At 53.8% G+C, this 13,495-nt stretch overlaps 1 protein-coding gene across 1 annotated transcript; it reads right to left on the minus strand.

The window, feature by feature from the left end:
- Positions 1-597: 597 nt before the first annotated feature.
- On the minus strand, positions 598-5,577 carry LOC122907534 (E3 ubiquitin-protein ligase TRIM47-like). Its single transcript, XM_044250340.1, has 7 exons — positions 4,795-5,577; positions 3,290-3,385; positions 2,847-3,080; positions 2,522-2,584; positions 1,730-1,892; positions 1,447-1,509; positions 598-1,160 (listed from the first exon to the last, which is right to left on the minus strand). Exons 1-7 carry the CDS (start codon positions 5,575-5,577, stop codon positions 598-600), a joined length of 1,965 nt encoding a protein of 654 aa, XP_044106275.1.
- Between the last annotated feature and the right edge of the window lie 7,918 nt (positions 5,578-13,495).

The following is a 13,495-nucleotide window of genomic DNA, read 5'->3' on the forward strand; positions in this document are numbered from 1 at the left end:
CGGTCAGTAGGCCCTCTGCCTGTCTCTGGGCCTGAGCTCAGCCTGGGCTCCTCGCCTTAGCCTCCCAAACCCCAGTTAAGCAGCTGGGACGGAACCCCCCCTTCCCATGTTAGATGCTCCTCTCAGCCTGGTCACCTGCGGGGGAGGAGCAGAGAGAAGCCATCTGCTCCAAGCCCCGCCCCGCCCAAGGGCGCCCAAGCCCCGCCCACTCAGGCCACCTGGCCTTGGGGAACACATCCCTGGGTCCCCAGTGCTGAGTAGCCAGGACCAGGCTGGAGAGAAGGCCAGGGGCCTCTGATGGGGGGTTAGGAAGGTGGTCACCACGGTGGGGGAGACTGTGCACCCGGGTCAGGAATCCGCCCTCCGGAGGCCACCAGGGGAAACTCCAGCCTGGCTCAGAGGGGCTACGGGACCGGAGGGGTCTGCCTGTTTCCTGGGATTCCCAGGCCATCCCGGGCGGCGGGTCGGGAGGCTGGTTGGCCGCCCATCCCACCCCTCCACCGGGGGCCGGGACCTCCCGTGGCCACCCCCACCCCCGCGCCCCGCGCGGCTCCGCAGGCCCAGCCAGCGCTCCAGTCCAGCTTTATTGACCGCCGCCTACGCCTCCGCCTCCCGGCGCTGCTTGAGCGTCACCGAGGCGCCGCTGCTGACCATGACCGCGGGGTAGAGCGGCTCCAGGAAGGAGACGAGGAAGCGGTAGAGCAGGCTCACGCCGCCCGCCACGCAGTAGAAGGAGAGGCAGCCGGCGCCGCAGTCGAGCGCCACGCCGAGCGTGCGGTGGTAGCCGCCGTGCAGCACCGTCTGCGTGTTGTTGTGCCACACGGAGAACTTGAGCGAGTCCCACTCCAGGCACCACGAGTAGGGGTTGCGGCCCAGCAGGTAGACGATGTTGCGGCGCGGGCGGCTGCCGAGCGGGGGGCTGCGGCGGTAGGTGAGGCCCAGGCACACCCACGAGTTGGACACGTCGGCCTCCCAGTAGTGGCGGCCCTCGGACAGGCCGCGCGAGCACAGCACCTGCGGCCACTGCTTGAAGCCGGGGAAGGGGCCGCCCGTGGCGAAGGGCTCCAGGAGGATGCCCAGGTTCAGCACCGAGTGGGTCTCCTTGAACAGGAACAGCTCTTCGCTGGCCGTGGTGGGGTCAAAGTTCAGGTTGCAGTAACCTGCGGGAGGAGACGTGAAGGGAATTGGGGTGAGCGGCCCCAGGGACCGAGGACCTGAGACTGGGCGGGATTGAGGGAAGGTCAAGGGCCTGGAGTTGCAGGCTGAATTCTTCTGAGGTCTCCAGTCGCCAGTGGGAGGTCAGGGCAACCAGGGCTGGCATCTCTCTGGAGCCCTGGTCTGAAAGCAGGTGGGGCTGGGGAAGTCGAACCCCCCCCACCCCGGGGTGGGAGTGGGGCTGCTCCTTTCTTTCCCACCCGATTCTGGATGCCACTGCGGAGGACTCACACTTGAGAAGTGTTTTCCTGTCCACAGCTGGGGGCAGCACCTCGTAGGAGTTCATCTTAATGCCTGGGGGGGGATGGAGGGGCTTTGCTGAGGACACTCTTACAGCCCAGCGTTCTTCCAGAGAGAGACGTGGGCTTCCAGCAGGCTGCGTCACCTGGGGGAAGGCACACAGGGGCAGGCAGGGCTCTCTGCGAGTGCCTGGAACCCCAAACACTGCCCAGGGGGGCGGTCCGCCCCCAGAACGCGGGTGAGTGTCCGGTGGCCCGGGCTGCCCGGTACTGACCCTTCAGGAGGAGCTGATTGATGAAGCTGAGGCCCAGGTCCATCAGCCGAGTCCGGAGCTCCTCCAGGGTCTCTGGCAACTGGAGGAAGGTCTGCTTCTCCTCACAGGTGGTTCCCATCAGGGGTTCCACGCAGGCAGGGAATTGCTTCAGCCTAGGGAACTCCTGAAGGCAGGGAGCGGCCCCCAGGGCCACCTGTGAGCCAGCGCCCAGGCCGATGCCAGGAGCTCCCACTTATGCTAGGGCCTCCGTGGTCCCCGGAACCATGGGGCAGGTGAAGAAATGGCTTATTTTCAAACCTGGGCATCTCTCTCCCTCCCTGCTGGTCATGAGGTCTTAGATGAGGGCTTGGCCAAAAGCATGGCCACTGTGGCCTTGTGCATTAAGCAAAGTGTATTAGAAAACAATGGGAAGGGGATTTCTTTTGAGCTTTTAATTGCTTAGGGAAAAACCTTGCCATATGTTTCCTGGTGTATGTGTGTGTTGAGGGAGGCCGCTGCTGTGTGAGGGAGGCTCACTGCTGGACACAGTGAGCAACAGCTCTAGAAGTTAGAAATCTGCTCCCAGGCGCGTGATCCCAGCTGAAGAAAGGAGGTCAGTGCTGAGTCTGGAGTCTGGGGAGCCCTGGGCCACACGCATAGACAAGGTTGCTGTCACCCAGACCTCTGCTTAGTAACTCTGCCTGCTACCCTCCTATAGCAGCAATGGGCTGGGGACCAGGCCAGGGCTGGGGAAGGAAAAGGGATTTCATGCCAGGCTATCTGGATTATGCTGGACTTGTTTGCTTTCCTGACCTGGGGGAGTCTGGAGAAACGTACACCATGGCAGGTACTCGGAATCCCAGGGTCCACTCCCTTCTGTTCCAGGAAAATGAAGGCAGGAAGGTTAGGGTAAGGCTGAGGGCCCCAGGTGGAGGAAGCAGCCAGGCGAGTTGGTGTAAGCTCGGCCTGGGATGGGGAGCCTCCTGGAGGCCAGAGAATGGACGAAGAAAGGCTGCCCCAAAGGCTGACCACTTAATCCTAGGTCTGGGCAGATCCGGGGCATCTGCAGGTGGCGAGGAGGAGGGGAGCAGAGGCTGTGTCAGGGCCTGGGGCAGAGATGGGGGGGTGGAGGGCTCACCTGCAGAAACTGCTGGTCGCTCCTGTTGGCGAGCAGGGTGCGGAGCCAGATGCTGTCCCCCTCCAGCTTCAGGAGCCGGTTATGGCTCTGCTGGATAGAGCTGCCCAGCTTCCCCAGAGCCGCTGCCTCCTCTTTCTCCACAAAATCCAAGACCTTCATCTGCAGTTTTTTGACCTCCTGGATGATCTCTGAGAAGCAGGTGTTCACCTCCTCACGAGTTGTCTGGATCAGTTTCTGCAGGGAGGTGGGGTGGACGGAGTGTCGAGAGGTATCTAGGAGCTGGAGCCGGGTACCCCGAGTGTTCTGGCCCGGAGCCTGCCTCGGCGTCCTGTTGCTGACAGCTGGGCTCCACGATCTCCACTCCAACCCCTGAGAGGGCCCTTGAGCCCGATGCAGGGCACTGCCGGGAAGCCCCGGCCTGGGAGAGGGTGGGCCAGGCTTACCGAGAGAAAGGCCACCTGCCCCCTGTGCTTCTGGCTGTCAGAGTTGATGATCAGCATCTGGTTTTCCACATTGGCCTGGACCTTCCGAACCTCCACCTGGGAGCGAGAGGGAGGAGAGGGTCCCTGATTCCAGGAAGTGGCCTCGGAGAAGCCCTTCCACCTCTTACATTCGGAAGATGCCTACACGAGAGAGAAAGACCAGCGCTGAAGGGACGGTGGCCCAGGGTCTACCCTCTGCTCGTGGTCTCTGGCTCCCAGGTTCTCTGCCCTAACAGTGATGACCACGGGGTTTCAGGTCATAGAGAGGGGCTGTAGAGTGTGCAGTGGCTTGAGAGGTGGCAGTGGGTCGAGGAGGAACATAGCAGATACGGAGCCCCGGAGATAACTCGCTGGGCTGGCGCTGCCTGGCCCAGCCAGCGCGCACTGTGTCCCATGTCCCTCTACAGAGAAGCCTTCCGTCTCTACCTGTTCCAGCAACGGGCACCTTGTTGTTTACAGCAGACGAAGAACTGTGCGGGTCCGAGTGCCTGTCTGTGAGCTGTTGCTGGCGCACCCCCAGATAAGCAGCTCAAGCCAGACTCTAAGTCCACATGCTGCTGACCAAGTCTCGCTATGGAAGAAGTGCCAGCTGAGCTCAACAGGGTGGTGGATGGGTTTCCACCCCAGCCGGAGCCTCTGGCCGTGGCCCGTTCCCGTTCCCGTTCCTGGTGGCTACGTGGGGAGAGCACTCTTACCGAGCACACATGGTAGAATGTCTGAAATATGCGTTCCCCTCGAAAAACCAGGGCAGATATATGTAACAAGAGTTGAAAGTAGAGAAAAGGAGGGGATTCGCTCCACCTGACATGACATGTTTTCTCTCCAGCTTCCCTTTTGCTGTGCAAGAATAAAACGAACCCTAGAACTCGTACCTACAACTTGGGACCCTTGTTCATTGAACTTGCCAGCCCTTTCTCACATCCCTGCGCACCCGCCCCCATGGCTGTCACTTGGATGGTCTCATAACTACCCTCCACGGATGGGTGTGCCCCCAGCTTAGGAAAGGCTTTCACACTCTGGGGCTCCTGGGTGGCTCAGTCGTTAAGCATCTGCCTTTGGCTCAGGTCATTATCCCGGGGTCATGGGATCGAGCCTCGCATCAGGCTCCCTGCTCAGCGGGAAGCCTGCTTCTCCCTCTCCTGCTCCCCCTGCTTGTGTTCCCTCTCTCGCTGTGTCTCTCCGTCAAATAAATAAAATCTTTTTTTTTTAAAGATTTTATTTATTTATTTGAGAGAGAGCGCGAGAGGAGAGAGGTCAGTGGGAGAAGCAGACTCCCTGCCAAGCAGGGAGCCTGATGTGGGACTCGATCCTAGGACTCCAGGATCATGACCCGAGTCGAAGGCAGTCGCCTAACCAACTGAGCCACACAGGCACCCCAAAATCTTAAAAAAAAAAAAAAAAGACTCACGCTGGGTCAATGTCAGCCGGTGGGCAGCAAGGCCCTGGCTCCTCCCCTCCCGCCTCACCTCCTTGCGGGCACGCTCCTCCTCCAGGGGGATGGTGTCGTGGTTTTTGTGCTCCTCCAGCAGGCAGGCCCCGCACACGCAGCAGCCTTCCGTGCGGCAGTACAGCTGCCGTAGCTGGCGGTGCTTGCGGCACAGGCGGCTCTTGAGGTCCCACACGGGCTCCAGCAGTGAGTGGTCCTGGAACGCCTGGTCTTCGAAGTGGCTGCGCAGGTGCTTCTCGCACAGGGAGGCCATGCACTGCAGACAGGACTTGACCGACTTGAGCTTCTGCGGAGCACAGAAGTCGCAGGGCACGTCCTGGGGCCCCGCCAGGATCCGAGAGGATCCCAAGGTGTGGCCCTTGGCCTGGGTGAAGCAGGTCACCATCTCCTCCAGGATGACGTTCTTGCAGAGGCGCGGTCTGGAGGGGAAGCTCTCCCGGCACTGGGGGCAGTAGAGTGTCTCGCCCTCGGTGGCCTGGTGGTCCCAGAAGCCTTGGAGGCAGGTCATGCAGAAGTTGTGCCCGCAGGCGGTGGTGACCGGGTTGCGGAACACCTCCAGGCAAATGGGACAGAGGACTTGGTCCTCGAAGGGGCCGAGACTGCTGTTACTCATTAGGAGCTGGGTTTGGGGAGGTCCTGAGGTCTGGGCAGGGGGCTGCAGGATGGGGTTGCGGTCCTGGGCTGGCCCTGAGAAGACGGAGGAGAACCATGAAGAAGCCACAGCAGGAGTTGAGGGGCCTCTGAGGGCCAGTCCTTTCCATAGAAGCGGCTGTCTCCCCATGGGGTACAGAGACTGTGTCATCAGTCAGCTAACATGGGAGGCATAACATGGGGCTCGTGTTCTCCATGTCCCAGCCCTAACTCCTGCAACAGATCTTGGTCAAGCAAGCGGATGGCGGAAAGAAGTCCCATCAATGTAAGGGAAAGTGGGCACAAGTACTTACGTGAAACCTTCTGCATGTCAGGGAGGGCTAGAGGCTTGGCAGCCCTGTGATGGGAGAGAAAAGAACCCCTGGGTGTTCAGGTGCAGGGGCCTTGCCCTGGTCTCACTTCACTAGCTGTCGGGAGGGTCCCCATCAGTCCCACGTGCCCCACCCCAGCCCTCTCCATGTCTTGGGATCCGATGGCTGCCTTCTCACCTTTCCCTTTGGCTGCTGTTTTGTGATCTCCCTATCAAGTTGGCCCCCCCTTCTCGAAAATTGCCAGCTTTGTTCCTTGACATCACAATTCAAGTGTGACCAGCATTCTGCTTGTGATGTCAGCGGGGCGAAAGATGTGCCACCAGATTTGCTCTGCCTCTCCGTGGGTGACGCTTCCCTCCGGAGCCTTCGCCCCAGGAGGTGGAGTCGCTGCGGCACCTGGGGACGCTCACGTTGGACCTAAGGGACTCACATTACCAACCAGCGAGGAAAACGGGTTCTAAGTGGCAGTAGGATCTTAGACAACTCCTTCAATCTCTCTGGCCTGTCGTTCTTTTCTTGTGAATCCAGAGGGTTGTTATAGGGGATGATATTTCAAGGCTCCTTCTGGGTCTAAAGCTGAATGATCAGCAGCATCTGATTGGCAATCCAAAAGACTGTTGCTTCCACTCTGGTTCTGATCCCCAGAGGAAAAAAAGGGATGAGCAAAGTGGAAGAGAGATTCTCATTGCTATATAATTGTTCTTTTTATTTTTTTAAAAAGATTTTATTTATTTGACAGACAGAGGTCACAAGCAGGCAGAGAGAGGAGGAAGCAGGCTCCCTGCTGAGCAGAAAGTCCGATGTGGGGCTAGATCCGAGGACCCTGGGACCATGACCCGAGCCGAAGGCAGAGGCTTTAACCTACTGAGCCACCCAAGCGCCCCCATATAATTGTTTTTTATTAGTTTATCTTTCCCATTCTCCCCCCATTCAACAGGATAAATGCCCTGAAAAGCTTGCAATATATCACTGTCTTGCTCCCTATACGTTAGCGCGGCTGTGTTTGTTGTGTAGAAATGGTATACAGAAGGCATCCCTTACTCATTTCCCCATCTCAGAGGAAAAGTGTTCAAATTTCTCCATGAAGTACGATGTTTGCTATCTGTTTATTGTAGATATCTGTATCAGATTACATAGACTCCTTTTCCTTCCTGCTTTGTCAAGAGATTTTTTTTTTTTAATCTGGAATGGATATTGACGTTTATCTAATTCTTCTTCTGCATCTTTCGAAATGATCATAAGCATTGCCTCTTTTATTCTGCGAATGTGGCGATTCTGTATTTACTGATTTACCAACCTTGCATTCTGGAATGAACTCTACTTGGTCATAATGTTATGCTTTTTATATATGCTGGATTCAATTTGTTAATATCGTCTTAGGGTTTTTACATCTGTGTTCACGAATGAAATTGGCCTGGGATTTTCCTTTTGTGTTAATGTCCTTGTCAAGTTTTGGTATTAAGGTATGTCGGCTTTATAAAATGAGTTCAGAAGTATTCTTTACCACTTATTTGGAAGAGTAAGATTGGTGTTATTTCTTTCTTAAATGTTTGGCATTATTCAGTGGTAAAGTCACCTAGGCCCTGAGTGTTTTTTGTGGAAGGGTTATTCTTTTTTTTTTTTTTTTTAAGATTTTATTTATTTATTTGACAGATCGCAGGTAGGCAGAGAGAGAAGGAGGAAGCAGGCTCCCTGCGGAGCAGAGAGCCAGATGTGGAGCTCCATCCCAGGACCCTGAGATCATGACCTGAGCTGAAGGCAGATGCTTAACTCACTGAGCCACCCAGCCATGCTAAAGTATTATTTTTATCTCTTTTTAGATAATCTCATTTAGATAATGCCCCTGAGCCACCTTTTTTCCAAATTGAGTTTTGGGAATGATAAAGTCCCAAACTTTTTTATTTTTTATTTTTTTTAAAGATTTCCTTTATTTATTTGACAGAGACACAGCGAGAGAGGGAACACAGCAGAGGAGTGGGAGAGGGAGAAGCAGGCTTCCTGCTGAGCAGGGAGCCTGACTCGGGGCTCGATTCCATGATCTTGGGATCATGAGCCGAAGGCAGACAGTTAACAACTGAGCCACCCAGGTGCCCCAAGCTTTTAATTTTTTTAAAGTAGTGGTCTACACACAATATAGGGCTCAAACTCACAATTTTGGGATCGAGAATCGCATTCTCTTCTGACTGGCTGGCCCAGTCAGAAGAACTGGGCCTGAAGAACACCTTTTAATATTTCCTTTAGTAAAAGGTCTGCAGGTGACAAATACTCTCATGTTTTGGTTGTCAAAGATGCCTTTATATCATCTTCAATATTGAAGTATATTTTTGCTGGGTACAGAATTCTAGATTGGCAGCTATTTTCTTTAACCTAGGAGATTTAATTGCACTGTTCTGGTTTATATTTTTCCATTGAGAAGTTGGCTGTGAGTCTTATTGTCACTCTTTTGGAACTAACTTTCCTCTCTGCTTCTGGTGACTTTTAAGATTTTCTCCATATTGGGGCATCTGGGTGGCTCAGTGGGTTAAAGCCTCTGCTTTTTTTTTTTTTTTTTAAATATTTTATTTATTTATTTGACAGAGAGAGATCACAAGTAGGCAGAGAGGCAGGCAGAGAGAGAGAGGAGGAGGAAGCAGGCTCCCTGCTGAGCAGAGAGCCCGATGCCGGACTCGATCCGGGGACGAGAGATCATGACCTGAGCCGAAGGCAGCGGCTTAACCCACTGAGCCACCCAGGTGCCCCAAAGCCTCTGCTTTTGACTCAGGTCATAATCCCAGGGTCCTGGGATCGAGCCCTGCATCGGGCTCTCTGCTCAGCGGGGAGCCTGCTTCCCCCCTCTCTCTCTTCCTGCCTCTCTGTCTACTTGTGAGCTCTCTCTGTCAAATAAATAAATAAAATCTTAAAAAAAAAAGATTTTCTCCATATTTGCTTTCATCAGTTTTATTATAATATGTGTGCTTTTATTTCTCCTACTTAGGATTTATAGTGATTTTTTAAAAAATTTTATTTATCTGAGGGAGAGCAAGAGAGAGCGAGTGTACAAGCAGGAGGAGCAGTAGAGGGAGGGAGAAGAAGGATCCCCACTGAGCAGGGAGCCTGATGCAGGGCTGGATCCCAAGACCCTGGGATCATGATCTGAGCCAAGGACAGATACTTAACTGACTGAGCCCCCCAGCTCCCCCACCCACTTTTTTAAAGTAGGCTCCACGCCCAGCGTGGAGCCCAGTGCTGGGCTTGAACTTATGACCCTGAGATCAAGACCTGAGCTGAGATCAAGACCTGAGACCTGAGTTGAATGCTTAACCAACTGAGCCACCCAGGCACTCCAGGATTTGGGAGTGATTCTGCTTTCTAAATATTTCAGTGGAGCTTGAGTCCAGCTCGGAATTTTCATCCATCTGCTTCTGCCCAGGTTCAGAAGACTCTCCCCAGCCATTAGAGCAATGGCTTGGTTATTTCCTGCCTGGCTCCAGCAATTTCCTCTCCCACTCTGTGTCCTACAGGCCTCAGTGACTCAGCTTTCATCATCAGTGCCTACTGCAGATCTGGGCATACAGTGGCTGTAAAGCAAATGGCAGCAGATAAGAGTATAGAGCAGATACTCTAGCCCCGTGATAGAGGTGACAGACCTGAGCAACACCAGCTGCAGGGGACAGCTAACCATCCTTCTGCCAACCAACTTCCTGTACCTTCTCCAACCTCAGGGTCTAGTTCACGAATCTGTGAAGCCTTCCAGTCCCCCCTTTTCAAATATGTACTTACCGGCTAGCCATCACAATTGAACGAAGTAGGGCATATTTGGAGGATCTTGTACTCTTTGATTTGCCACCTGTGTAGATAGCTCACGTGCAAAGTGATCGGAATGAAATGTGAGTAGAAGAAATAGTCTTGCACATAAAGAACGATCGAGGAAAATCTAAGGGAACTTGCTCACAATTTCCTTACACAGGAAAGCTAAGACCTACAGTCTGGGGCACCTGGCTGGCTCAGTCAGTAGAGCATTGCAACTGTTGATCTCAAGGTCATGAGTTCAAGTCCCACACTGGGCATAGAGCTTGCTTTTAAAAAAAAGCCCTTGGGATGCCTGGGGTGGCTCAGTGGGTTAAAGCCTCTGCCTTCGTCTCAGGTCATGATCTCAGGGTCCTGGAATCGAGCCCCGAATTGGGCTCTCTGCTCAGCAGGGAGCCTGCTTCCCTCTCTCTGCCTGCCTCTCTGTCTACTTGTGATTTCTGTCAAATAAATAAATAAAATCTTAAAAAAAAAATAAAAAAAATTTAAAAAGCCTTTTAGGGGCGCCTGGGTGGCTTAGTCGTTGGGTGTCTGCCTTCGACTCAGGTTGTGATCCCAGGGTCTGGGGAGCAAGCCGCACATCGGGCTCCCTGCTCAGGGAAGCCTTCTTCTCCCGCTCTCATTCCCCCTGCTTGTGTTGCCGGTCTTGCTGTCTCTCTGTCAAATAAATAAAATCTTAAAAAGAAAAAAATAATTCCCCTTAAAAAGTGGGAGGGCGCCTGGGTGGGTCAATTGGCTAAATAACTGACTTTGGCTCAGGTCATGATCTCAGGCTTCTGGGACTGAGCCCTGTGTTGGGCTCCACACTGAGTGGGGAGTCTGCTTATCTCTCTGCTTCCCCCGCCCCCATCCCAGCTTGTTTTCCCTCTCTCTCTTTTGCTCAATGTCAAATAAATAAAATCTTAAAAACAAAACAAAACACGGGGTTCCTGGGTGGCTCAGTCGTTAAGCATCTGCTTTCAGCTCAGGTCATGATCCCATGGTCCTGGGATTGAGCCCCGCATCGAGCCCCACAGTGGGGTCCCTGCTCAGCTGGAAGCCTGTTTCTCCCTCTGCCTGCTGCTCCACCCACTTGTGCTCTCTCTCTCTCACTGCCAAATAAATAAAATCTTAAAAAGAATACAGTCTTCTCTCCAAGTTGTGTTTTGTTAGAAATCATTAACAGAAAAATGACATCAGCTAAAAATACACATTTAGATATAAGACTTAAATTTTTAGCTGTCAAGTTTGTCTTGGGGAAAATAAACCTGGAGGAGGTAATAGCCACAAAAGAAAGCCCACAAGGGCAAAAGTTACAGCTTGCAAAGGCAAGAACTAGAATTAGAGTTAGATTTCCATCGTAACACTTCATGGGAAACAATGATTTTTTAAAAATATATATATTTTAAAGATTTTACTTATTTATTTGACAGGGGGAGAGAGAGCGATCACAGCAGGCAGGCAGAGAGAGAGGAGGAAGCAGGCTCCCTGGTGAGCAGAGAGCCTAATGTGTAGGGCTTGATCTCAGGACTCTGAGATCATGACCTGAGCCGAAGGCAGAGGCTTAAGCCACTGAGCCACCCAGGCACCCCAACAATGATTTTTTTTAAAGATTTTATTTATTTGACAGACTGAGATCACAAGTAAGCAGAGAGGCAGGCAGAGAGGGAGAGGGGGAAGCAGGCTCCCTGCTGAGCAGAGAACCCGATGCTGGGCTCGATCCCAGGACCCTGGGATCATGACCTAAGCCGGAGGCAGAGGCCCCAACCCACTGAGCCACCCAGGCACCCCAGAAACAATGATCTTAATAAAAATATTTTAAAGTAAAAATGAAAATAAAAATATCAGAGAAACAATTTAATTGCACTGTATAGAAAGCTCATCAAGGAACAAAACTGGCTTAATAGAGTTGTAGAAGTTCTCTCTAAGGGAAAGCTTTACTGATGAAAATCCGTGTGGTGTGATTCTTATTACAAATTTAGCTCTGGGCCATCACCTGGGCTTTATGACGGAGTAGGATTCAGCAACAGACAAACCATCTATTGCAAATGCTAACGCTGCCTCCCGCGAGCCCCGACTGGAGAATTACCACGCAGAACTCCAGGGTTTTGAAAAATATCCATGACTTCTTTGGCCGATAACTTTTCTCCTTTTGAGATCAGGTGCCTAACCATGGGACACCCAGTGACCATGTGGCCTGGCCTGCCGATCATGAACTAGGTGTCTGTCGTCTAACCCACCATGCCAGTTTGAATGGTTAATCTGGCCCAGAAGAGGGGTCACGGTCTCTCCGATGTGGGAACACTGAGCGTTGACACTGTTTCACGTTGGGGAGAGGGCAAGGTCACCTTTGCGTGGAGTGGCTGGATTGTGTTAGGTAGAGACATAGAGTTGTTCTTACTGCTTTAGGTTCACGTATGTGTCGAAGCACGTCCACGGATGCCGAGCTGCCAGAGGCGGCAGAGCTGGGCGGTTCCGCCTCCCAGCCCCCCGCCCCTCGGGACTCTCCCCGTGCCCCTGGGGCTGGGCCGCTGCCAAGCACAATTTGCCTTTACCAGCTCGTTCCAGGACAGGTGCACCCACGGGGAATGTGAGAGGGAGGGAGCCTGCCAGGCTGGAGGCAAAAAAGAAGGGACATGCCCTTTCCTGTTACCAGAGAAACCACAGCAGCACAGCTTTGCTCTGGCAGCGACAGCTGGTCCCAGGAGTGTGGTCGGAGAACCAGCCGCCCCGAGCGCCCTGCGAGGGCAGCATCTCCTCCGTGGGAAGAGAGCCCCTCCGGCCAGCCGCCACACTGTAGCAGTCCCAAGTTCCTCCCTTGGCTCCCCTGCCCTGGGAGCAGTACCTGTGTCCGGCAGTCACTAGGTCTGTGACACCAGAGCGTCGCTCGAGCCCTTTCCTCTTCTTACCACGTGCCAACAACTGCAGTGGTCTGTCTGCCACCGGGCCCTGGGCCGATACAAACACATGCCCCGTCTGCTACCTTTGTGCCTACACGTCTCCCCAGCTGTAAGCGCCCTATGGGAGGGGACGATCTAATGCCTTCGGAGGGTCCCACACCCTGCCCGGTGCCTCAAATGGCCGATACTTAGCCTGCTGGTTACCTGCCTCACCCCACATTTATTCCTCCTCCTCTACTGTGCAGAGAAAATGGGCACCCGGCCACTTAGGCTTCCGGGAAGGCTTCTTTTCCCTTAAAAATGGTCTCAGACTCTTCCCCCCTCCCAGCTCGCTGCTGGGTAGCCCATCTGTCTCCACCTCCTGTTTCTCCCTCTCTCCTGGTCCTGAGGAGGAAGGAGGCCCAACACCCCCTCAGGCGGCTTCAGCAGCAAGAGAAATGAGGACTTCCGTAAGAGGCCCTGGTAATCAAATTCATGTCCTGAAAACAGCTTGAGGATCATCGGGAGTGATGGGAAACCAAGAAGATGCAAAGTTTGTTTCATGTCTTTATTGACAAAAAAAAAAAAAGGTCACAGCATTTCAGACTTGATTCAGATACACAAACAGTAACAAACGGCACCCACGAGTGACAGGCATGGTCCCTCACCTCTGGGTCAAAGGCCATGCTGGAGGGTGTGGGTGTCCCCTCGGCCGACCCACCCCTCCCCCCCAGCATCTCTGTCCCTTCCTCCCCTACACCTCGCTGGCACCCCTGAGACCAGTTAAGACTGCAGAAACGAAGTCGCTCTGGAGGAGGCTGGGCCACGCCGCACTGCCAAGAAGCAGGTTCTGAGGGAAAGACAGAAGCGCGCGATGATGGCGTCTCCTGGGAGAAGCCAGGCTGCCTCGTGAGCTGGGCCTGGGCACAGAACGAAGAAGGAAGACGCTCCCCACCCGGCAGCCCTGGGCAGCTGGAGAGAATGTGGGTCCCTGGCCACGTGACACCCCCAAACCGATGGCGAGACCTCTCTCCGAACTCATCCCCCGGACTCTCCCAGGAGCGGGGAGAAGGCTTTCAGGAAAAAATACTGACTCGGTTCATAAAGGGTGTGT

The sequence above is a fragment of the Neovison vison genome, chromosome 5 (assembly GCF_020171115.1).
Source record: "Neovison vison isolate M4711 chromosome 5, ASM_NN_V1, whole genome shotgun sequence".
Classification (NCBI taxonomy): Eukaryota; Metazoa; Chordata; class Mammalia; order Carnivora; family Mustelidae; genus Neogale; species Neogale vison.